Here is a 23,263-nt window from a genome sequence, read left to right as displayed (position 1 = left end):
CTGGACCCCTGACAGGGGGCACACCCTCAACTATGGGGAGCCACTAAGAACAAAGCAAGCTGCTTTGACAATCAAAAAGGTGTGAGAGACAACCAAGAAATAGGGAAGGGTTGAACAATAAGGTTCATTTCCTACACCAGGCCATTCCTTCAAGACTGGGAGAGGTAGCTGTTTTCCCCACTGCATAGAAATCAACAGAGCCAAGGAAAATGAAAAAAACAAACAGAGGAATACATTCCAAATGATTGATATCCAGGTGCTAATATGAAGAATATAGAAAGAGCTCCTAAAACTGAACAAAAAAAACCACCCCAATTGAAACATAAGCAAAAAACTTGAATAGACATTTTCCCAAAGAAGATACATGAATTGTCAATAAGCACATGAAAATATGTGCTCACAAGACAAATCTCACAAAACAAGATAAAACCTCACAAAAAGATCCTCATGAAATGGGGATAAGTGATTTACCTGATAAAGAGTTGATGTCATAAAGACGCTCACCGAGGTTCTCCTGAACCCCCTTGGTGGGAATTCCAGCTAAGAGACAGAAAACATAAGAAAGTACCAAACAGAAATCACGGAGCTGCGGGATACCGTAACTAAACTGGAAAAGTACAACTAAAGGATTCAACTGCAGACTACATGAAGTGGAAGAAAGGATCTGTGGACTCAAAGACAGTGCAGTGGAGTGCATCCAATCAAAGCAGCAACAGAAGAAGGAGAAGGAGAAGGAGAAAAAGGATGATGAGGAGTAGAAGGACCAGGAGGAGGAAGAAGTGGGGGAGGAGGAGGATGAGTAGGAGGAGGAGGGGGAGAAGGAAAAGAAGGAGGAGGAGGAGGAGGAAGAGGAGAAAGAGAAGGGGGAGGAAGAGGAGGGGAAGGAGAAGAAGGAGGAGACAGAAAAGAAGAAGGCAGAAGAGAAGGAGGAGGAGGAGGGGAAGGAAGAGGAGGAGAAAGAGGAAGAGGAGAAGGAAGGGGAGGAGGAGAAGAAAAGAAAAACAAGAATACCTTAAGGGACTTATGGGCAATATCAAGAAGATCAATGTTCGCAGTACAGGGGTCCCAGAAGGAGAAGAAAGGGAAAGGGACAGAAAACTTATTTGAGGAAATAACACCGAAAACTTCTCTAACCTGGAAAAGGAAACAGATACCCAGAGCCCAGAGAATTCTAAAAAAGAGGAACCCAAAGATCCACACCAAGACATATCACAATTAATTAATCAAAAGTTAAATGGGGCGCCTGGGTGGCGCAGTCGGTTAAGCGTCCGACTTCAGCCAGGTCACGATCTCGCGGTCCGTGGGTTCGAGCCCCGCGTCAGGCTCTGGGCTGATGGCTCAGAGCCTGGAGCCTGTTTCCGATTCTGTGTCTCCCTCTCTTTCTGCCCCTCCCCCGTTCATGCTCTGTCTCTCTGTGTCCCAAAAATAAACGTTGAAAAAAAAAAAAAGTTAAAGACAACGAGGGAATGTTAAAAGCAGCAAAGGAAAAACAACTTGGTACACACAAGGAAGCCCCATTAGACTCTCAGCAGTTTTCCAGCAGAAACGTAGCAAGCCAGAAAGAAGTGACATGATATATTCAAAGCTGAAAGAAAAAACTGCCAACCAAGACTACTCTACACAGCATAGCTGTCCTTTAGAATTGAAGGAGAAATAAAGAGTTTTCCAGGCAATCAAGAGTTGAAGGAGTTCATCACCTCCAGACCAGTTTTTCAAGAAGTGTTACAGGGACTTAAAGCTGAAATGAAATGGCACTAATTAGTAATAGGAAAAAGGCAAGTATAAGAATCACTGGTAGAGTAAAATTCAAAATAATCTAATGTAAAGGTGGTAGGTTCACTTATAAATCTAGTGTGAAGGTTAAAAGACAAAAATACTACAAATAACTAAGACAAAAATATGTAAATTAGGATATCAAAAACATAAAACATTGGGAGGGGTTGTAAAAATGTAGAGTTTTAGACTGCGTTCAAACTTAAGTTGTTATCAACTGAAAACAGGCTGTTATAAGTTGTTTTATGTAAGTCTGATGGTAACCACAAAGCAAAAATCTGTAATAGATACACAAAAGAGAAAGAGAAAGGAATAAGCAAACCACTACAGAAAATCATAAATCCAAAGGAAGAGAGCAAGAAAAGGAAAAAAGGAATTATAAAACAGCCCCCCCCAAAAAACAGTTAAAATGGCAGTAATTCCAAACCTATCAATAATTACCTTAAATGTAAACAGACTAACTTCTCCCATCGAAAGACACAGAGTGGCAAAATGGATTAAAAAAAAAGAAGACTCATCTATATGCTGCCTAAGACACTCACTTCAGATGTTGAGACACACACACACACACACACACACACACACACACACAAAGTGAAGGGAGGCAAGAGATACTCCAGGCAAATGGAAACCAGAAGAAAGCTGAAGCTGCTATATCAGACAAAATAGACCTTAAGACAAAGACTATGATAAGAAACAAAGGTCACTATATAATGATAAAAGGCTCAATCCAACAAGAGGATGTAAAATTTGTACATATTTATGCACCCAACATAGAAGAACCTAAATATATAAAGCAAATATTAACAGACCTAAAGAGAGATATAGACAGCAATATAACAATAGTAGGGGACTTTAATACCCCCACTTGCATTAACAGGTCATCCAGACATAAAACCAATAATAAAACATTGGACTTGAAGTACACATTAAGCCAGATGGACCTAACAGACATTTACAGAACATTCCCTCTCAAAGTAGAATACACATTCTTCTCAAGTGCACATGAAACATCCTCCAGGACAGATCATATGTTATGCCACAAAACAAATAATAAATTTAAGAAGACTGAGATATTATCAAGCATCTTTTATGACCACAATGTTATGAAACTAGAAATCAATTACAAGAAAACTGGAAAGTACACATATACATGGAGATTAAGCAACATGTTACTAAACAAACAATGGATCAATGAAGAAATCAAAAGAAATATCAAAAATATATTGAGGGCACCTGGCTGGCTCAGTCAGTGGAGCATGTGACAATCTCAGGGTTGTGGGTTCAAGCCCCACATTGGGTGTAGAGACTGCTTAAAAATAAAATCTTTAAAAAATGTCTTGAAACAAATGAAAATGAAAATACAACATATCAACATTTATGGGCTGCAGCGAAAGCCGTTCTAAGAAGGACATTCATAGCAATAAATGCCTACATTAAGAAACAAAAACACCTCATGCAACTAGAAGAACAACAAACTAAGCCCAAAATTACTAGGAAGTGGGAAATAACCAAGATCAAACTGGAAATAGAGACTAAAAAGACAACAGAAAAGATCAATGAAAGTAAGAGATGGGTTTTTTTAAAAGATTAACAAAATAGACAAACTTTTAGCTAGACTCACCAAGAAAATAAAGGGCTCAAATAATATCAGAAATGAAAGTGGAAATGTTACAACTGATACCAAAGAAATGCAAAGGATAAGAGATTACTGTGAACAATTATACACCAACGTATTGAACAAAATGGAAAAAATGGATAGATTCCTGGAATTTACAACCTACCAAGACTGAATTATGGAGAAATAGAAAATCTGAACAGACCAATTATTAGTAACGAGATTGAATCCATAATCAAAACCCCCCAAGAAACAAAAGTACAGGATCAGATAACTTCACTGATGAATTGGACCAAACATTATTAAACACTTCCTTATTAAACACTTCCCAAAAACAGAAGAGGAGGAACACTCCCAAATTCATTTTACAAGGCCAGCATTACCCTGATGCCAAACCAGACAAAGACACAACAAGAAAAGAAAATTACAGGCCAATATCCCTGATTAACATAGATGCAAAAATCCTGAACAAGATCTTAGCAAGTCAAATTCAACAATACATTAAAAGAATTATATACCAGGATCAAGCGGGATTGACTTCACGGATGCAAAGATGGTTTAACCTTTGCAAAGCAGTCAATGTAATATACCATCATAACAAAATGAAGGATAAAAATTGTATTATTATCTCAACAGAGGCAGAAAAAGAATTTAACAAAAATCAACATCCAGTTATAAAAATTCTCCAAAACGTGGGTATAGAGGGAATACAATACACTGCAACGTAATGAAAGCAATATATGACAAGCCCATCATCATACTCAATGGTGAAAAGCTGAATAGCTTCTCCTTTAAGATCAGGAACAAGAGAGGGGCGCCTGGGTGGCGCAGTCGGTTAAGCGTCCGACTTCAGCCAGGTCACGATCTCGCGCTCCGTGAGTTCGAGCCCCGCGTCGGGCTCTGGGCTGATGGCTCAGAGTCTGGAGCCTGTTTCCAATTCTGTGTCTCCCTCTCTCTCTGCCCCTCCCCCGTTCATGCTCTGTCTCTCTTTGTCCCCAAAATAAATAAACGTTGGAAAAAAAAAAATTAAAAAAAAAAAAAGATCAGGAACAAGAGAAAGATGCCCACTCTTGCCATATTTATTCAACATAGTATTGCAAGCAGGAGCAATTAGGCAAGAAATAAAATGCATCCAAATTGGAAAGGAAGTAAAACTCTTTACTAATGGTATTATATTTGGAAAGCCCTAAAGTATCCACCAAAAAAACATCAGGAATAATAAATTTGGTAAAGTTGCAGGATACAAAATCAATACACAAAAATCATGTGCACTAATAACGAACTATCAGAAAGAGAAATTAAGAGAACAATCCCATTTATAATTACACCAAAAAGAATAAAATCCCTAGGGATAAATTTAACCAAGGAGCTAAAAATGTATACACTGAAAACTGTAAGACATGAATAAAAGAAATTGAAGAGGATACAAATAAATAGATATTCCAGGCTCATGGATTGGAAGAATTAACATTGTTAAAACATCCCAAGTACCCAAAGCAATCTACAGATTCAACACAATCCCTGACAAAATTCCAATGGAATTTTTCACGGAAATAGAACAACCAATCTTAAAATTTGTATGGAATCATAACAGACCCTCAGATAGCTAAAGCAATCCGAAGAAAGAAGAACAAAGCAGGAGGCATGACATCCTGATTTCAAACTATATTACAAAGCTATCATATTCAAGGCAGTATGGCATGGACATAAAAATACACACATAAGTCAATGGAACAAAATAGTCCAGAAATAAACCAACATGTATAAATCTTCAATTAATTTATGACAAAGGAGACAAGAATATACAATGGGTAAAGGGCAATCTTCAATAAATGGCATTAGAAAGCTAGACAGCCACATGCAAAATAGTGAAACTGGAACATGTCTTCCTCCATACACAAAAATCAACTCAAAAAAAATTAAAGGCTTGAATGTAAGACCCCAAATCATAATGATCCTAGAAGAAGACATATCTGGTAAGCTCCCTGACATCAGTCCTGGGTGATGATATTTTGGATTTGATACCAAAAGCAAAGGCAACAAGAACAAAAACAAACAACTACATCAAACTAAAAAGCTTTTGCACAACAAAGAAAACCATCAACCAAATGAAAAGGCAACCTACTGAATGGGAGAAAAGATCTGTAAATCATATATCTAATAAGAGGTTAATATCCAAAATATATAAATAACTCTTGCAATGTAACAGAAAAAAATCTGATTTTAAAAAGAGCAGAAGATCTGGATGTCTTTTCCCCAAGAAGACATACAGATGGCCAATGGGTACAGGAGAAGATGCTCAACATCACTGATCATCAGGGAAGTGCAAATCAAAATCACAATGAGGTAACAAATCACAGAATGGCTATTACCAAAAAAAATGTAAGAAATAACAAGTGCAAACAAGGATGTGGAGAAAAGGGAACCTCGATGCACTAATAGAACTGTAAATTGGTACAGTCACTATGGAAATAATATGGAGATTCATAAAAATTAGGAATATGGGGCACCTGGGTGGTTCAGTCTATTGAGCATCCAACTCCTGATTTCAGCTCTGGTCACAATCCTAGGCTCCACACTGAGCATGGAATGGAGCCTGCTTGAGATTCTCTCTCTCCCTCTCCCTCTGCCTGTCTCCCCTACTCACATGCACTCTCTCTCTCTAAAATAAAAAAAACAACAATAAAATAAAAAGAAAAGAATTACCATATGATCCAGAAATTCCACTTCTGGGTATTTATAGAAAGGAAACAAAAACACAGGGCGCCTAGGTGGCTCAGTCAGTTAAGCATCTGACTTCAGCTCAGGTCATGATCTCACAGTTTGTGAGTTTGAGCCCCACATAGGGCTCTCTGCTGTCAGCACAAAGCCCGCTTTGAATCCTCTGTCCCCCTCTCTCTCTGCCTCTCCCCTGCTTGCACATGTGCACTCTCTCAAGAATAAAAATAAACATTAAAAAAAAGGAAATACAAACACTAGCCCAAAAAGGTATCTGTACCTCATTTTCACTGCAGCATTATTTACAATAGCCAAGACATGAAACAACCATAGTGGCCACTGATGGCTGAATGGATAAAGACAACATGGAACAGAATGGAACACACAATGGAATATTATTCAACCATTAAAAAGGAAGGAATCCAGCTATCTGCAACAACATGGATGGACCTTGAAGGCATTATGCTAAGTGAAGTCAGACAAAGAAAGACAAATACCATATGATCTCACTTATATGGAACCTAAAAAACAAAACAAAACCACACAAAAGCTGAACTCAGACACAGGGAATAGACTGAGGGTTGCCAGAGGTAGGGGCCAGAGGTGAGCAAAATGGGGAAAGTGGTCAAAAGGTACAAACTTCCAGTTACAAAATAAGTCATAGGGATATACACAGTATGGTAACTGTAGTTAATGCTGTACTGTATAATTTACAGTTACTAAGAGAGTAGATCTTAAAAGTTCTCCTTACAAGAAAAAAATTTGTACCTATATGTGGTGATGGATGTTAACAAGACTTATTGTGATCATTTTGTAGTATGTACATAACACTGAACAATTGTTATATACCTGAAACTGATGTTATATTTAATTATATCTTCACAAAGAATAAAACAGGAAAAAAAAAGAACTGAAAGCAGGATCTCAAAGATATTCACACACCCACAGTCACAGCAGCATTATTCAAAAAGTAAACAAAAGGTAGAAGTAACCCAAAGGTCCATCAACAGATGAAGGGATAAACAAAATACGTATATACATACATACAATGGCATGTACCTAACAACATCAATATATGTGAAGCAAGGAGAAATAGATGAATCCACTGTTCTAGAGACTTCATCACTTTTCTATCAGTAATGGACAGATATGGCAGGCAGAAAATCAATAAGGTCATAGTTGAACTCAACAGCACCATTAATTAACTAGATATAACTGACACCTATAGAATATTCCATCCAACAACAGCATATACATTCTTCTCAAGATCAAATGGAACATTCACAAGATGAATGTTCATCTAAATCAATCCTCTAAGTTTTCCTTCTTAGGAAACTAAGAAGAGTAAATTAAACCCAAAGTAAGTAGAAAAAAATAAAAATTAAAGCCAAAATCAATGAAATTGAAAACAGAAAATCAACAGAAAAAAATCAATGAAATCAAAAGCTGTTTCTTTGGGGGAAAAATCAGCAAAATTGATCAGCTTCTAGCAAGACTAAGAAAAGGAGGGAAGATACAATTCATTAATATCAGAAATGAAAAAGGGACATCACTACAGAGCCCATGGACATTAAAAGGAGACTAAAGGAATACTATGAACAACATCATGTCCACATAGCATCTAGATAAAACAGACCAATTCCTTGAAAGACACAATCTGCCAAGACTCACACAAAATCACACAATCTGAATAGGCCTTTATCTATTAAAGAAATTGGATTAAAAACTTATCTTCCAAAACAGAAAGCACCAGGCCCTGATGGGCTCACTGGTGAATACTACATACAACAGAATATCATTCAGCCTTAAAAAGCAAGGAAATTCTGGCACATGCTGCAACATAGATGAACCTTAAGGATATTATGTGAAGTGAAATAAGCCACTCACAAAAGGACAAATACTGTATGATTCCACTTATATGAGGTACCTGAAGGAGTCAAATTCATAGACACAGAAAGGAGAATGGTGATTGCCAGAGGCTGGGCGGAGAGGAGAATGTGGAATTGCTACTTAACGGGTATAGAGCTTTAGTTTTGCAAGATGAAAAGAGTTCTGGAGATCAGCTGCACAATAATGTGAATGTACTTAACGCTGCTGAACTGCATGCTTACAAATGACAGAATGGTAAATTTCATGTTATCTGTACTTTGCCATTTAAAACAACAATAACAACAACAGTGGTACCTGGGGCAGAGCTATGCAGTTGTAAGGTTTACTAAGTCCTGATCAGGTCAGATGGGGCCCCTGAGGACAAACTATAATCACAGTCCCCCACACTCACTGCTCACAACCCCTTTCAGCCCACAAAGCATCTGCTTGGACTCACAGAAAACACGAGTGAGATCGAAGGATGAAGGTACGTGGCCAGGTCACTCTTGGTAAGAGGCAGCAGCCAGCCCACAGCCCCATTCTTCAGGGTGCAAGGCCAATGCTCTTCCCACCAGCTTGGGCTCTGCGTAAAGCCCAGATTGTCAAACTGTGCCGTGTGGTGGTTTTGGATTCCAGCTTTGCCACTTACAGCTATGGAGCCTTGGGCAAATTACTCAGCCTCTAGAAGCCTCCTGCAAAACAGGGATAATAACAATCTGCGGGGTCCTTGTGGTTTCATTATGCAAGAAGTATTCACAACGACCTGGCACTCTGCCAATAGTAGCCATTATGGTGCCTCAGGAGTTGGGTTTTGTTTTATTTTGTTTTGTTTTTCTCTAAAGATCTTTTAAGAGACAAAGTTACTGTCAGCAGTTTAAAGGAACTGAAATAGATTTCTTAAGGACTTGCTGGCTCTGGGATCCCACACAACCTTGTGCCAAAGCTTTGAAAGCCCAGGACAAGCAGGGTGGCTCAGGGTTCACCCCTTAACTTCCCACTTCTGGTCTTGGTGCCCCAGTGAGCTCAGCTGGGACCATAAGCCCCAGGAAGCAGTATATTGCCCCAGTGTGGCCCACACTTTTTTTTTTTTTTTTTGCCAAGCCCATGGGCTCTGACCATCCCAACTGAGCTGACAACAGCCAGGGACATGGCTTCCCCAGTGCACGGAGGAGGACCCTAGGACCACACAGACAACAGGAGGAGGGAATGTCTTTCTGGACCCCAGGCAGCAGCAGAGCTGAGCCCAGGTCAACCTCTGTCAGTAATGCAGGGCACTTGGTAATGGTTAGGAAAACTTAACCACCACACACAACTAACTCAGTCTGGAAAAGACCCAGCAAGGTCATAGTGGCAGTCCTTGCTGTCCACAGCTCTGGTTGCATAGCATTTTTTGTCAAGAGTTATCTAGATGGCATCTCAGGGCAGAGCCCCCAGCAACAGGACATCCCTGCACACAACACAGATTACTAATCCCAGGTTCCTCCTGAGAGGAGGACTTGGGTCCTTCAGGGACCCAAGCACCTGTCCTCCCACTGAGCAGGACAGCCACACCCAGATGGCCCTCGAATTCACTGCTGGAGTTATGTGGGGATCCGTGGGTGGGTCCATGGGTGCCACCACATCGCCGAGGGGACCTGGCCTTCACTGCTAGAGAACTCAGAGGAGCCAGGTGGGTGAACCCTCCCTCTTACACACTCCCCAGCCAGCTCTGGAAGCCCGGGAGCAGAGAGAAGACTGTGATGTGCTTGTCAGGGCTGGGAAACATCACTAAATATCAGAACTGCAAGATTCTCGCTCAACCTTTTTGTACCCAAACCTCACCGTGAGCCGTAAGGAAATCAGGGACCCCAGCAGGCCAGGGCTCCCATTGGCCCCATTCGAACTCCTGGGGAGCTCCCATCCTGGAACACCCCCTGCAAGCAGTGAGCTCTCCACACCTTCTGCCAGCTCCAGTCTTCTCCACATTCCAGCTCAACAAGGCAGCGGAGAAGGGGCCCCTTGCAGGCCAGTGCCCATTCTTGGGGAGGTGGCTGGAGAGGCATCTCTACAGGAGCAATGGCACAGGCCTCCCTCCCCAGATTTATCAGCAACATCACACCCTTCCCTGCAGCACACACCAAAACACTCAAGCAGGCAATGACCTCCGACAATTCACCTTGCACGGGGTGAGAACAGGGGTCTGGTTCTCTCGCTCCAGGCCTGCGATTCTGCATCCAGATGCTTTTCTTTTTCAGTGGCGTCAATTATAGTAAAATACGCATACAGAAAACTTACCACTGTAACCGGGTTTGGACGTACAGTTCAGTGGCATTAAGTGCATTCCCCGCATCACACAACCAGCACTACCATCCATCTCCAGAACTTTTCCATCTTCCCAAATCAAAGCTTCATGTCCATTAAACAGCTCCCCGTTCCCGCTGCCCCCTGCCCTTGGCACCCACCATTCTACCTCCAAGAACTGTGATTTTGACGACTCCGGGTACCTCATATAAGCGGAATCATATGGTATTTGTCCTTTTGTGACTGGCTTATTCCACTCCACACAATGTCCTCCAGGTTCATGCATGTTGCAGCAGGTGTCAAAATGTCTTCCCTTTTTAAGGCTGAGTAATATTCCATTGTGTGGATAGACTACCCACTTATTTTCCCATCTGTCGATGGACACTTGGGTCACTCCCTCCTCCCGGCTACCGTCAGTGCTGCTGCCAAGAACATGGTTCTACAAACTTCGGAATCTTTGCTTTCACTTCTGCCAGGTATGTACCCACAGGTAGAATTCTTGGCCGTCTAAGACTCCTTCTAGCTTGCAATTTCACCCCCACAGAGCATGTGGGGTCAATATCCAAAACCAACAACAGTAGGCCCTGACCATGGTCATTCTTCGATGCTCCCCTTCCTCCAAGCACAGCCCCGGGCATATATGGGAGCTGTGTGGGTCCTACCCAAGTCCTCAGAAATCACGCACAAGCTGTTCCTCCCCTCAGGGCAGATTTGCCATTTCCCAGCGCACTCAGAACGTACTGCCTTTGGCACCAGGAGCCCTGGTTCCACAGGGTTTGTGGAGATAGATCTCTGCCCCCTTCTCCAATCTGGGTAAAGACTGTCAGAGTAGGTGCCCTTGGAGCCTGGGGGCGCTGCAAGTCTCTGGCTCCCAGCAATAGCGAAAACTTACCTTCCTGGGAGAAGCTTGAACAAATGCCAGTAGTCAGATTGAGGAGGGACATGACGAGGGTGTGGCTGGCCGTGGCCTTGCCCAACCTGAGTCTCTGGGCTTGCCCCACACGCCAAGCCTCAGGTCTCTAATGTCACAGCCTCAGCCTCTGGCCCAGACCTCTGGGACCTTGCCCCTGGGTGTGTATGCTGGATAGAGCCCTAGACTTGGAGCTCCCTTCCCTGACCCCTCTCCCTCCCACCCCCCAGTTAGGGCCCCAAGGTAGTGCCTGGGCCCCCTTCCTCCCAGGTCCAGTTCTGACGCTGCCTGCTGGAGGTAGCTGCAGTCTGATCCTCACCTGGGGAGTGCGTACCTTCAAGGTCTGCTCATTCCAATGCATGAGGAAGGCCAAGATGGCCGCACAGCTGCGACTGATGCCCAGGGTGGAAAAGACCAGGATGACAGAGCCAAGCTGGAGGTGAAGTTCTGCAAGAGCAAGGAAAGGCGGGGGACCTGCATGGCCTCGTTCCCTGTGGACCTTAGTTGCTGTAAGCTGACTGGCTTCAGGGGCCCATGGTCCAAGAGTGAGTTCAGACCCAGCACACCATGGCATAGGCTAGTCACGCAACATCTCTGAGACACTGTTTCATCACCTGGCACAGGGAGGTCCTCAGACCTCACTGGCAGTTCAAGAAAATCACACTGGGTGTTCAGCATTATCATGCAAAGGTCTTTTTTTGCGGGGGGGGGGGGGGGCTCTCCAGGTTTCTAGCCCAAGAAGCTCAGTTACCAGCTGGCCTCCTGAGTGGGATGAGAAGATGGTTCCCCCAGGACATGGGGGTGCTGACAGAGGCAGTACGGCCTGGGTATGAATCCTGGCTCGGCCACTCACTGGCTGTATGACCCGAGCATGTTACTCTAAGGCACAGTTTTATCCTCCAGAAAATGGGGTTACAGTATACCAACTACCTCAAAAGGTTTTGTCCTGTGCTTAGCCCCATGCCTGACACGGAGAGGTCAGCTATGATCACACTTAATAACACCCCTGAGGCTGAGGCTTGCCCAGTGGGGGGTGGGGAGGAAATCTAAGCTGGCATCCTGGCCTAATCGGGTAACCTCTGAGAACTGGAGATAAACATACCACATGCGAAATTGCAGACCGTCAGCACTGGAGGAGATGGTTAAGGCCAAGTGCCTCATCATATAGACAAGGAATCAGAGACACAGAGCAGTTAAGGACTGGCCCAGCAAGTCCCACCCAGCAAGGTAGGGCTGGAGAGGGGGCCTCTATGGCACAGGACTCTGCCATCCCAAGGTGGGACACAGGGCAAGTCATAGCCTAGATACTGGTCAAGTGAATGTTGCAACCTCCCGGGCAAATAAGGATGTTTGGGCCAAAAAGCCATTCTCTGGCCCCTGGTGTGGCCATGTGGGCTGGGGGCTAAAGTGGTACCCAGCAGGCAGCCCTGGGGTAGGGTCCCTGACTGGACTCAACCTCAATCTCTCCAGCCATCTTGCTCTCCTTGGGCAATCGTGAGCCCTAGGGTGACTGAAAACTGCACCCTCAATGAGGTAAGTGATTGGTGGGCACTGCCATGTGTGATGGGAGAACCAAAGGGACACTGGGCACACACACTGGGGATCCTGGAAGTCAGAGCTGGGAGGGTTCTGGAATTTTCCATCCATTCCACCCATTGACAGGACAGGAGGGCAGGGATGGAGTATGATTCACCTCTGGGTTCCCAGAGCCCAGAGCAGGCTGCTCTGACCATATGCACCCACAGCAGGTGGTGGGGGGAGGGAGGCGGGCAACACTCTCATTTCCCAACAGGTGCAGTGAGGCCGGGACCAAGGCTTAAGTGGACCCAAAAGGGCCTACTGGTCCAGCCAGGGTCAGAATGCAGGGCGCTCAATCTGCAATCCGGTGGTCTTATCTGGCCCCACTACCCCCAAGGTAAACATGTGGCTGCCCTCATTGTCAAGGGCTCCTGAGGGACAGCTTGTCCTGGGGCTTGGCCATACCTAGCCCGGCTTGTGCTGGGCCCCACCCTTTCTTTCCTCAGTGCTGACAGTCACAATCAGAAGCAGAAGCATGGACAAGGTACCACAGCCCTTCTGGCCCCTGGGCACAGACCAGTGGCTTCCTGGTTGGAGATTGCCCCTTACCGAGAAAGTGACAGAGGTGCCTTAAAAAGGGGGAAAGGTTGGCTTCCGGGGAATCTTCTATCTTGATGTGCAGGAGGCTGTCAGCGTCATCTACAAAACTAAACAGAAGGAAAGCAGGCAATCGGGCAGCCTCACACACAGGCTCGCTGGAGCGGTCCTCATCCACAGCAGCAGGCAAATAACTGGACCTCTCGCAGAAAAAAAAAAAAAGCCCCTACCCCATAGGTGTGTCATGTGGGTGAAGTCCGTTCATCTATGTAAAGCATCTGGCAGTCTGCTTGGCACACTTTTGAATAAACGCTCAAGAAACAGGACGTCATTATTATTATTAACCAAACGTGGTACTTTCCTAGAATCTGGTGCAGAAAGTGAAATGAGGATGGGAAGGAATAGGTAATGAGCTGGGAGAATGCACCTGTCATGTTAAATGGAGAAAGCCCCAGATAGGAGATGGAGAGTGGTAGGTGGCTGTTTCAGCGGTCAGGGAAAGCTTCACTGAGGAGGTAACATTTGAGCACAGGCTTAACAGAGGTGACGGAACAAGCCAAGCAGTCATCTGAGGAAAGAGGGCCCTGAGCAGAGGAGAACAGGGCAAAGGTGCAGAGATGGAGTATGTTTGATGGATTTGAGAACCAACAGAGAAATCAGAGTGGCTAGAACTTTATGAACACAGGAGAGAGAGGAGGAGAGGAGGTGTGTGACATATTTAATGAGAAGATGCCTGCAGGGAGCTTGCAGAATGTCCAGCATGCCGTAAGTATTTGGTCAATGTTATTTATGAAGACTGCGGTCTACTGGTGACATTCAGCAGTATGCAGACCACTGTGGCACGCAGGAAGTTGCAGCAAATTCAGAAACAAAAATAGCCTGGTTTAGCAAATACAATTCCCATCCATCTGTCCATCCATCCATCCTTTCCTCCTCCATCTATCCCTCCCTCACCCCTCCCTCCTCCATCTATCCATCCACACCCATCTATCTATTCATTCTTTCCTCAGACACTCACTCAATGACTATTTATTGTGTGCCAGACCGTGGGCTGGACCCTAGTGGGCACAAGATGAACCAAATAGGAGCTGGCCTCTCCCAACGTCAAGGAGCTCCCGGTCTGATGGGGGAGGCAGACACAGAAACAAATGGTCCCAATCTAACTGGCTAGGTTTGGGGATAAAGACCTGCATGTGATACTGGAGAAGAAGAGCAGAGAGAAGTTGAGGGAGCTGGGGAAAGCTTCACAGTGTAGGAGGCATCTAGATGGAGAAGGTAGAAGGGTACAAGCTTACTATAAAAATCAACTGCATTTCTATATACTAGCAATGAACAATCAGAAATTGACATTTTAAAAATACCATTTATAACACATCAAAAATATCAAATACTTAGGAAGAAATCTGACACGAAGTGTGTAAAACATGTACACTGGGAAATTATAAAACATTTTTTAGAGAAATGAAAGAGCTAAGTAAATGGAGAGATAGACTATGCTCATGGATCAGGAGACTCAATGTTGGTAAGATTCTCCCCAAACTGACCTATGGATACAATTCAAACCCAATCAAAATTCCAGCAGGCTTTTTGTAGAAACTGGCAAGCTGCTTCTAAAATATATACAGAGGAGCACCTGGGTGGCTCAGTTGGTTGGGCGTCCAACTTGGACTCAGGTCATGATCTTGCAGTTCGTGAGTTCAAGCCCTGCGTCAGGCTCTGTGCTGACAGCTCAGAGCCTGGAGCATGCTTCGGATTCTGTGTATCCCTCTCTCTCTGCCCCTCCCTCGCTCGAGCTCTGTCTCTGTCTATCTGTCTGTCTGTCTCTCAAAAATGAGTGAACATTAAAAAAAAAAATTAAAATGTATGTGGAAATGCAAAGGAGACAACTTTGAAAAAGCTACAATAGTCAAGAGTGCAGAACTGGTATAAAAATACAGGCCAGTGAAAAAGAATAAAGAATCCAGAAAAAAAAAAAAGAATCCAGATATAATCCCACACACACATGGTCAATGGATTTTCAACAAAGGTATCTAATCAGTCCAACAGGAGAAGGATCATTTTTTTTCAACAAATAATGGGGGCCCCTGGCTGGCTCAGTTGGTAGAACATGTGACTCTTGATCTCGGGGTCATGAGTTCAAGCCCCATATTGGGCACAGACCCTACTGAAAAGCAAAACAAAACAAAACAAAAGAACCAAAAACTATGAACTTAGTTCTACATTTGGCACCATATGCAAGAATTATTTCAAAGTGGATCATGGACTTCTGGGTGGTTCAGTTGGTTGAGCATCTGACCCTTGATTTTGGCTCAGGTCATGATCTCAGGGTCATAGGATCAAGCCCCTCACCCGGAAGAGATAAACCATGAGATCAATGACCTCAGCCGAAATGAAGAATCAGATGCTTAACCAACTGAGCCACCCAGGCACCCAGAGATGATCTATTTGTTATTAGGTGATTAGATAGCTTGAGTCTTTCAAGGAACTGGTTCATTTAATTGAAATTTCAAATGTGTTGGCATAAAATTACTCGTAATATTTCCTAATTATTTTTAAAATTTTAATTAAAACTTTTACTGAGGTCACTCTAGATTCACCCACAGTTATAAGAAATAACACAGAGAGATTCACTGTATGCTTTGCCTAGTTTCCCCAATGATAACATTTTGCAAAACTGTATTATAATAGCCCAGGATATTGATGCTGATGCAATCTACCAACTGTATTCAGACTTCCCCAGTTTTGCTTGTATTGTGTGTGTGCGCATGCATGTGCACATGCATGTAATAAGTTCTATACAGATTTATCACCCGTGCGGATTTATGTATCCAGGAGATACTAGCCAAAATACTGAACAGTTCTCGGGCACCTCAGTGGCTCAGTTGGTTAAGCGTCTGACTTGATTTCAGCTCAGGTCATGATCTCACAGGCTTATGGGATTGATCCCTGTGCTATCAGCACGGAGCCTGCTTTGGATTTTCTGTCTCCCTCTCTCTCTGCCCCTCCCCTGCTTGCACATGTACTCTCTCCCTCAAAATAAAGAAACTTAAAAAACAAAAATACTGAACAGCTCTAACACTAAGGATTCCTCACGTGTGCCCTTTTGTAACCATACCTGCCCCACCCCGTGCCCCAAACTCAAACTTCCCTAATTTCTGATAACCACTAATCTGTCCTTTATTTCTAAAATTTTGTGATACCAAAAATGCTATACAAATGGAACAACAGGTAACCTTTTGGGATGGCCTTATTATTATCATTATTATTATCATCATTATCATCATCAGCTTGGTGTTAATTCCCTGGATATTTACCCAAGTTGTTGCACGTATCAGGAGTTCATTCCGTTTATTACTGAGCAGGATTCCATGGTATATGTACACCACAGTCTGTCCAACCATTCATCCGCTAAATAGCCACTGTGGACATTCACACACAAGTTTGTGTAATTATAAGTTTTCACCTCTGTGGGATAAATGCCCACAGAATGCTTTTTAACATTTGTAGCATCTAGAATGAAAATTGTCCTTCCTCTGTACCTAAGATTGATGATTTTTGTCTTCTCTCTCTTCTTTTTTGATCAGTGTGCAATGGGTTTGGCGATATTATCGTTTCAGAGAGCCAGCTTTTGGTTTCATTGAGTTTCTGGAATTGTTTTGTTTTCTATTTCACTTATTTCTGCTCTTAATCATTTCCTTCCTCCTGCTTACTTTTTCTAATTTTTTTTTTAAGTGGAAGTTTAGGTCCTTGATTTGAAACTCTTCAAATATAGGCATTTAGGCTATAAATTTCCCTCTATGCATTGCTGTAGCTGCATCCACAAATTTTGACATGTGGTGTTTTTATTTTCATTCTGTTCAAAATACTTTCTAACTTCCCTTTTGGTTTCTTTTTGACCCATAGGCTACTTAGAAGTGTGTAACTTAGTTTCCAAACATTTGGAATTTTTCCGAGATATCTTGTTATTGGTTTCTGACTTAATTCCACTGTAGTCAGAACATAAAAACATAATTTTTATAACAAATTATTTGTCTTTTGACACTTGTTTTAATGCCCAGAATATTCTATCTTGGCAAAAATGTTCCATGTTCCCTTGAAAAGAATGTGTACTATAGAACACATTCAAAGACCAGAAGAACACTACTTTTATTGGGTAGAGTGCCTTATAATTGTCAACTAGGTAAATGTGGATGGTAGTGCTCTTCTAATCTTTAAAATTATAACTTATTGTCTGTCTGTCAAGAGAGATGTTGAAATCTCTGATAATAATTGTGGATTCTTGGGGCACCTGGGTGACTCAAGTCGGTTGAGCATCCAACTTCATCTCAGGTCATGATCTCGCAGTTTGTGAGTTTGAGCCCCGTGTCAGACTCTGTGCTGACAGCTCAGAGCCTGGAGCCTGCTTCGGATTCTGTGTCTCCCTCTCTCTATCCCTCCCCTGCTCACGCTCTGTCTCTCTCACTCTCTCAAAAATAAATAAACATTAAAAATTAAAAAAAATAATTGTGGATTCTCTAGAATCTAGCACCTAGATTAACTGACCACCTTCCCTTAATGAAATGAGGGGAATTTTTATGTGGTAGTATTCTTTGTTGTGAAGGTCAATTTATCTAATAATGGAGTCGCTCCAAAAGTTGTGTTGTTTTTTTTTTTTAATTAATCTTAGCCTGAAATGTCTTTTCCCATCCTTTTATTTTTAACCTCTCTTTGCTTTGTATTTAAAGTATGTTTCTGGGGCACCTGGCTGGCTCTGTCAGAAGAGCGTGCAACTCTTGATCTTGGGGTCATGGGTTTGAGCCCCGTGTTGGGTGTAGAGGTTACTTAAATAAACTTTACAAAAAGAGTACGTTTCTTATAAGCAGCCTACAACCTCTGCCTTATAATTGGGGTATTTAGACCATTTGCATTTAGTGTCATTATTGATATGATCATCTTGCTATTTGTTTTCTATTGGTCTCATCTCTTCTCTATTCCCCTCATCCTGCCTTCTTTGGATTGATTTTTTTTTAATTTTTTTAAATCTTTATTTCGGGGCGCCTGGGTGGCGCAGTCGGTTAAGCGTCCGACTTCAGCCAGGTCACGATCTCGCAGTCCGTGAGTTCCAGCCCCGCGTCGGGCTCTGGGCTGATGGCTCAGAGCCTGGAGCCTGTTTCCGATTCTGTGTCTCCCTCTCTCTCTGCCCCTCCCCCGTTCATGCTCTCTCTCTGTCCCAAAAATAAATAAACGTTGAAAAAAAAATATTTATTTTTGAGAGAGCGACAGTATGTGAGCAGGGAAGGAGCAGAGAGAGAGGGAGACACAGAATCCAAAGCAGGCTCCAGGCTCCGAGCTGTCAGCACAGAGCCTGACATGGGGCTCGAACTCACAAACTGTAAAATCATGACCTGAGCGGAAGTTGGACGCTTAACCAACTGAGCCACCCAGGTGCCCCTGGATTGATTTTTTTATGATTCCCTTGTATCTTTGTCTTATTCATTATAATTCTTTGTTTTATTTTTTGTTCTATCTTTGGTCACTGCTTTAGAGTTTCTAGAACACATCTTCAACTTTTTATTACATTGTACCACTTCATGTAAATAGGGTAAGAATCTTCCAGGTGTATACTTCTATTTTTCCTCTTCCTGCTTTAGTAAACTGTGGGCCATATTACCTCTACTTATGTTATAATCCCAAAATACATTGTTACTATTTTTTCTGTGGTCAATTATGTTTTGAAGAGATTTAAAAGTGATGGGTAAAGTATTTTATATGTATCCACATAATTATTATTTCTAGTGGTAAATTTTATTTATAGTTTATCAAATTTGAAAAAATTTTGGCCATTATTTCTTTTTTTTTTTTTTTAATTTTTTTTTCAACGTTTATTTATTTTTGGGACAGAGAGAGACAGAGCATGAACAGGCGAGGGGCAGAGAGAGAGGGAGACACAGAATCGGAAACAGACTCCAGGCTCTGAGCCATCAGCCCAGAGCCTGACGCGGGGCTCGAACTCACAGACCGCGAGATGGTGACCTGGCTGAAGTCGGACGCTTAACCAACTGCGCCACCCAGGCGCCCCAGGCCATTATTTCTTTAAATATGTGTTCTGTCTCCTCATTTTCCTCTCCTTTGTAGATTCCAATTTACACATATGTTTGGCCTCTTGAATTTTCTTAATCTCACTGAAGTTCTGTTCTAGTTTTTCTTTTTTTCTTTTTCTTCTCTAGGTTTTATTTTGGACACTTTCTACTAGTATGTCTTCCAATTCACCAACATTTTCTTCTGCAGTGTCTTATCTGCCATTAATTCCAGTCAGTGTATTTTTCATCTCAGACATTTTCTTTTTCATCCCTAATCTAGGCCTCACAACTGAGGCAATACTTTTTTCTTTTTAACAACCATTTATTTTTAAGTAATTTCCACACCCAACGTGGGGCTTGAACTCAGAACCCTGAGATCAAGAGTTGCATGCTCTACCAACTGAGCTAGCCAGGTGCCCCGAGGCAATACTTCTCTGAGTGCTCTATTTGATGCCCAATATATAGTCAGTTTTGTCTCCTCTGATTGGAAACGCATACTACTCTGGCCTGGAGATCAGTACTGGAGATTGTACTGTTAGCTCATTTCTATTGGTTTTTCTCCCAGCCTTGAGTAGTTTTCTCACATTCATGTGTTTAGCAGTATCCAGCTAAAAACTCGGGGCGATTCAAGAGCTTTTTCTTTTCAGTTTATCTTATTTATTTTGAGAGAGATAGGGAGTGCATGCACAGGAGGAGCAGAAAGAGAGAATCCCAAGCAGGCTCCACACTGTCAGCGCAGAGCCCGATGTGGGGCTTGAACTCAGCAACCATGAGATCATGACCTAAGCTGAAATCAAGACTCAGACACTTAACTGAGTGAGCCACCCAACTGCCCCAAGACCTTTTCTTTATATTCAGCTCTCTATTCTCCATGCAGTTCTCTCCCGCAAATTCTAGCCAACTTGACCTCTCTGAATTCTCAACTTCGTACCCTCAACTCAGAAAGAATGACGCAATCTGTCTTGGCCCCCTTACTGTACTGTGACTTGCGAACAGTCTCCTACCAATACACTGGATCAACTGAGGGGCTCATCTGGGTTTGGTTTTTTTTCCCTTGTCTGAGGAATCAATCTCCTGTACTGTCTGCCGGCCATTGTCTGAAAGCCCTTGCTTTCACGTTTTGTCTGGGATTTGGTGGTTGTTAAAGTGAGACTGTAAATGGGAATGCAAACTGGTGTAGCCACTCTGGAAAACAGTATGGAGGTTCCTCAAAAAACTAAAAATAGAACTACCTTACGACCCAACAATTGCACTACTAGGCATTTATCCAAGGGATACATGTGTGCTGTTTCAAAGGGACACATGCACCCCAATGTTTATAGCAGCACTATCAACAATAGCCAAAGTTTGGAAAGAGCCCAAATGCCCATCGATGGATGAATGGATAAAGAAGATGTGGTCTATATATACAATGGAGTATTATTCGGCAATCAAAAAGAATGAAATCTTGCCATTTGCAACTATGTGGATGGGACTAGAAGGTATTAATGCTAAGTGAAATTAGTCAGAGAAAGACAACTATCATATGACTTCACTCCTATGAGGACTTTAAGAGATAAAATAGATGAACATAAGGGAAGGGAAACAAAATAATATAAAAACAGGAAAGGAGACAAAGCATAAGAGACTCATAAATATGGATGACAAACAGAGGCTTACTGGAGGGGGTATGGGAGGGGGCATGAGCTAAATGGGTAAGGGTCATTAAGGAATCTACTCCTGAAATCATTGTTACACTATACGCTAATTTGTATGTTAATTAAAAAAATAAAATTTAAGGGGCGCCTGGGTGGCGCAGTAGGTTAAGCGTCCGACTTCAGCCAGGTCACGATCTCGCGGTCCAGGAGTTCGAGCCCCGCGTCGGGCTCTGCTTCCGATTCTGTGTCTCCCTCTCTCTCTGCCCCTCCCCCGTTCATGCTCTGTCTCTCTCTGTCCCAAAAATAAATAAACGTTGAAAAAAAATTTAATAAAAAAAATAAAATAAAATTTAAAACAAAAGTGAGACTATAAATCAGTCATAAGGGTGGAGCCCTCATGGATGGGATTAACACCCTTGTACAAAAGGCCCCAGATCACCCCCTTGCCCCTTCCACCATGTGAGGACACAGTAAAAATAGGGGTATCTATGAGTCAGGAAGCAGGCTGTCTCCAGGAATGAAATCGACTTGATCTTGAATTTCCCCAGCCTCCACACGGTGAGAAAGTAAATATATTTAATGAATCACCAGAACCATCAGTCTATGGTATTCTGCCATAGCAGTCCCAAAGAACTAAGACGGGGGCATTTCTCAGAGAGCCTGAGATAAGCAAAGCAGGGCAAAACAGGATACTTTGCTCCATAATGCTAAATGCCAGGAAAGCATTAACTGTGGTGAGTTGTTTTTTTTTTTTATGAGTACATTCATTTTAATTTTTTTTTATGGTCTATTTTTGAGAGACAGAGTACATGTGAGGGAGGGGCAGAGAGAGAAGGAGACAGAGTCCAAAGCAGGCTCCAGGCTCTGAGCTGTCAGCACAGAGCCCGATGCAGGGCTTGAACCCATGAACTGTAAGATCACGACCTGAGCCAAAGTCAAACGCTTAACTGACTGAGCCACCCAGGTGCCCCTGACTGTGGTGAGATTTAAAGGGCAAGTACTGAGTCTCAGAGGCAGAGGATGCCATGGACAAGCCAGGAAATAGACTATAAACCAGGAACAGATGATGATAAGTACAGAGCCTTCAGCTCTATAAATGCACAGCACCAGGAATCTTATATACATACTTAATTTTTAAAAATCAATACTATTTCTACTTACAATGGCCCTGCCTCCATGGAGACGTTGACATGTGCTTTGATTTTCAAATCTTTCTGAATTTTCGGGTCGCAGGCTTGCCTGAAATTGCCCAGGTAGATTCTACCTGGAATTATTTCAACAGGGTAGGGCTGAAATGCATCCAGTTCCTGAAAGGAAGGAAAAAGTACTATATAGAATATGTATGGTATATAATAATATAATAGTATTTTCTTTCCCTAGAGAAGAAATTTTTTTTTATTTTGTTTTTTTTTTTGTTTTTTTGTTTTTGTTTTTTTGTCTCTCAAAATGTGGCTTAGCAAACAAACTTAAAAAGATAATCCAGAGGGGCATCTGGGTGGCTCAGACAGTTAGGTGTCCAACTCTAGATTTCAGCTTGGGTCATGATCTCATGGTTTGTGGGTTTGAGCCCCACACTGGGCTCTGTGCTGGCAGCGTGGAGCCTGCTTGGGATTCTCTCTCTCTCTCTCTCTCTCTCTCTCTCTCTCTCTCTCTCCCTCTCTCTCTCTCTGCCCCTCCCCACCTTGCTCACTATCTCTCTCTCTCAAAGTAAATAAACTTAAAAAAGGGGCACCTGGGTGGCTCAGTCGGTTAAGTGGCCGACTTCGGCTCAGGTCACGATCTCGCTGTCCGTGAGTTCGAGCCCCGTGTCGGGCTCTGTGCTGACAGCTCAGAGCCTGGAGCCTGTTTCGGATTCTGTGTCTCCCTCTCTCTGACCCTCCCCCATTCATGCTCTGTCTCTCTCTGTCTCAAAAATAAATAAACGTTAAAAAAAATTAAAAAAAAAAAAACTTAAAAAAAAAAAAGATAATCCAGAACAGTGAATGAGACGGACATGTGGGCATTCAGAGAGACTGATAAGAACTTGAATAAGAAGTTAGAAGGCTGGTAGTAAGAGACGGGCAGATCCACTGAATCATTGTACAGCACACTGCCTCTGAACACCAACATCCCACTTACCCCCACGGCACCTGTGTGCACTTTTCTGGGTGCTCGAAAATTGGTGTCTAATCCCCCTTGACGCAGAACTGTGTAAATCCAGGGTGTGCCCAGTAGGATAGGGAGAGGGGACAGCCTTATATTATGATATACCATAATTATATAATTACTGAAAGGATAGCCTTTT

The 23,263-nt window shown here is 42.8% G+C and overlaps 1 protein-coding gene across 2 annotated transcripts in view; it reads right to left on the bottom strand.

Annotated features, from left to right (window-relative positions):
- Positions 1 to 23,263, bottom strand: part of STYXL1 (serine/threonine/tyrosine interacting like 1) — a 72,323-nt gene that overhangs the window by 4,262 nt on the left and 44,798 nt on the right. For both annotated transcript variants that reach the window (XM_043559830.1, XM_043559831.1), the window contains exons 6-8: positions 22,141 to 22,286; positions 13,296 to 13,393; positions 11,503 to 11,615 (exon numbers count right to left, since the gene is read on the bottom strand). In XM_043559830.1, the coding sequence (XP_043415765.1) occupies positions 11,503 to 11,615; positions 13,296 to 13,393; positions 22,141 to 22,286 (357 nt within the window). The remainder of the gene's footprint in view (positions 1 to 11,502; positions 11,616 to 13,295; positions 13,394 to 22,140; positions 22,287 to 23,263) is intronic.

The sequence above is a fragment of the Prionailurus bengalensis genome, chromosome E3, assembly GCF_016509475.1.
Source record: "Prionailurus bengalensis isolate Pbe53 chromosome E3, Fcat_Pben_1.1_paternal_pri, whole genome shotgun sequence".
NCBI classification, from domain to species: Eukaryota; Metazoa; Chordata; class Mammalia; order Carnivora; family Felidae; genus Prionailurus; species Prionailurus bengalensis.
The sequence above is the reverse complement of the archived record's forward strand: the minus strand, read 5'-3'. Positions and strand labels throughout refer to the sequence as shown.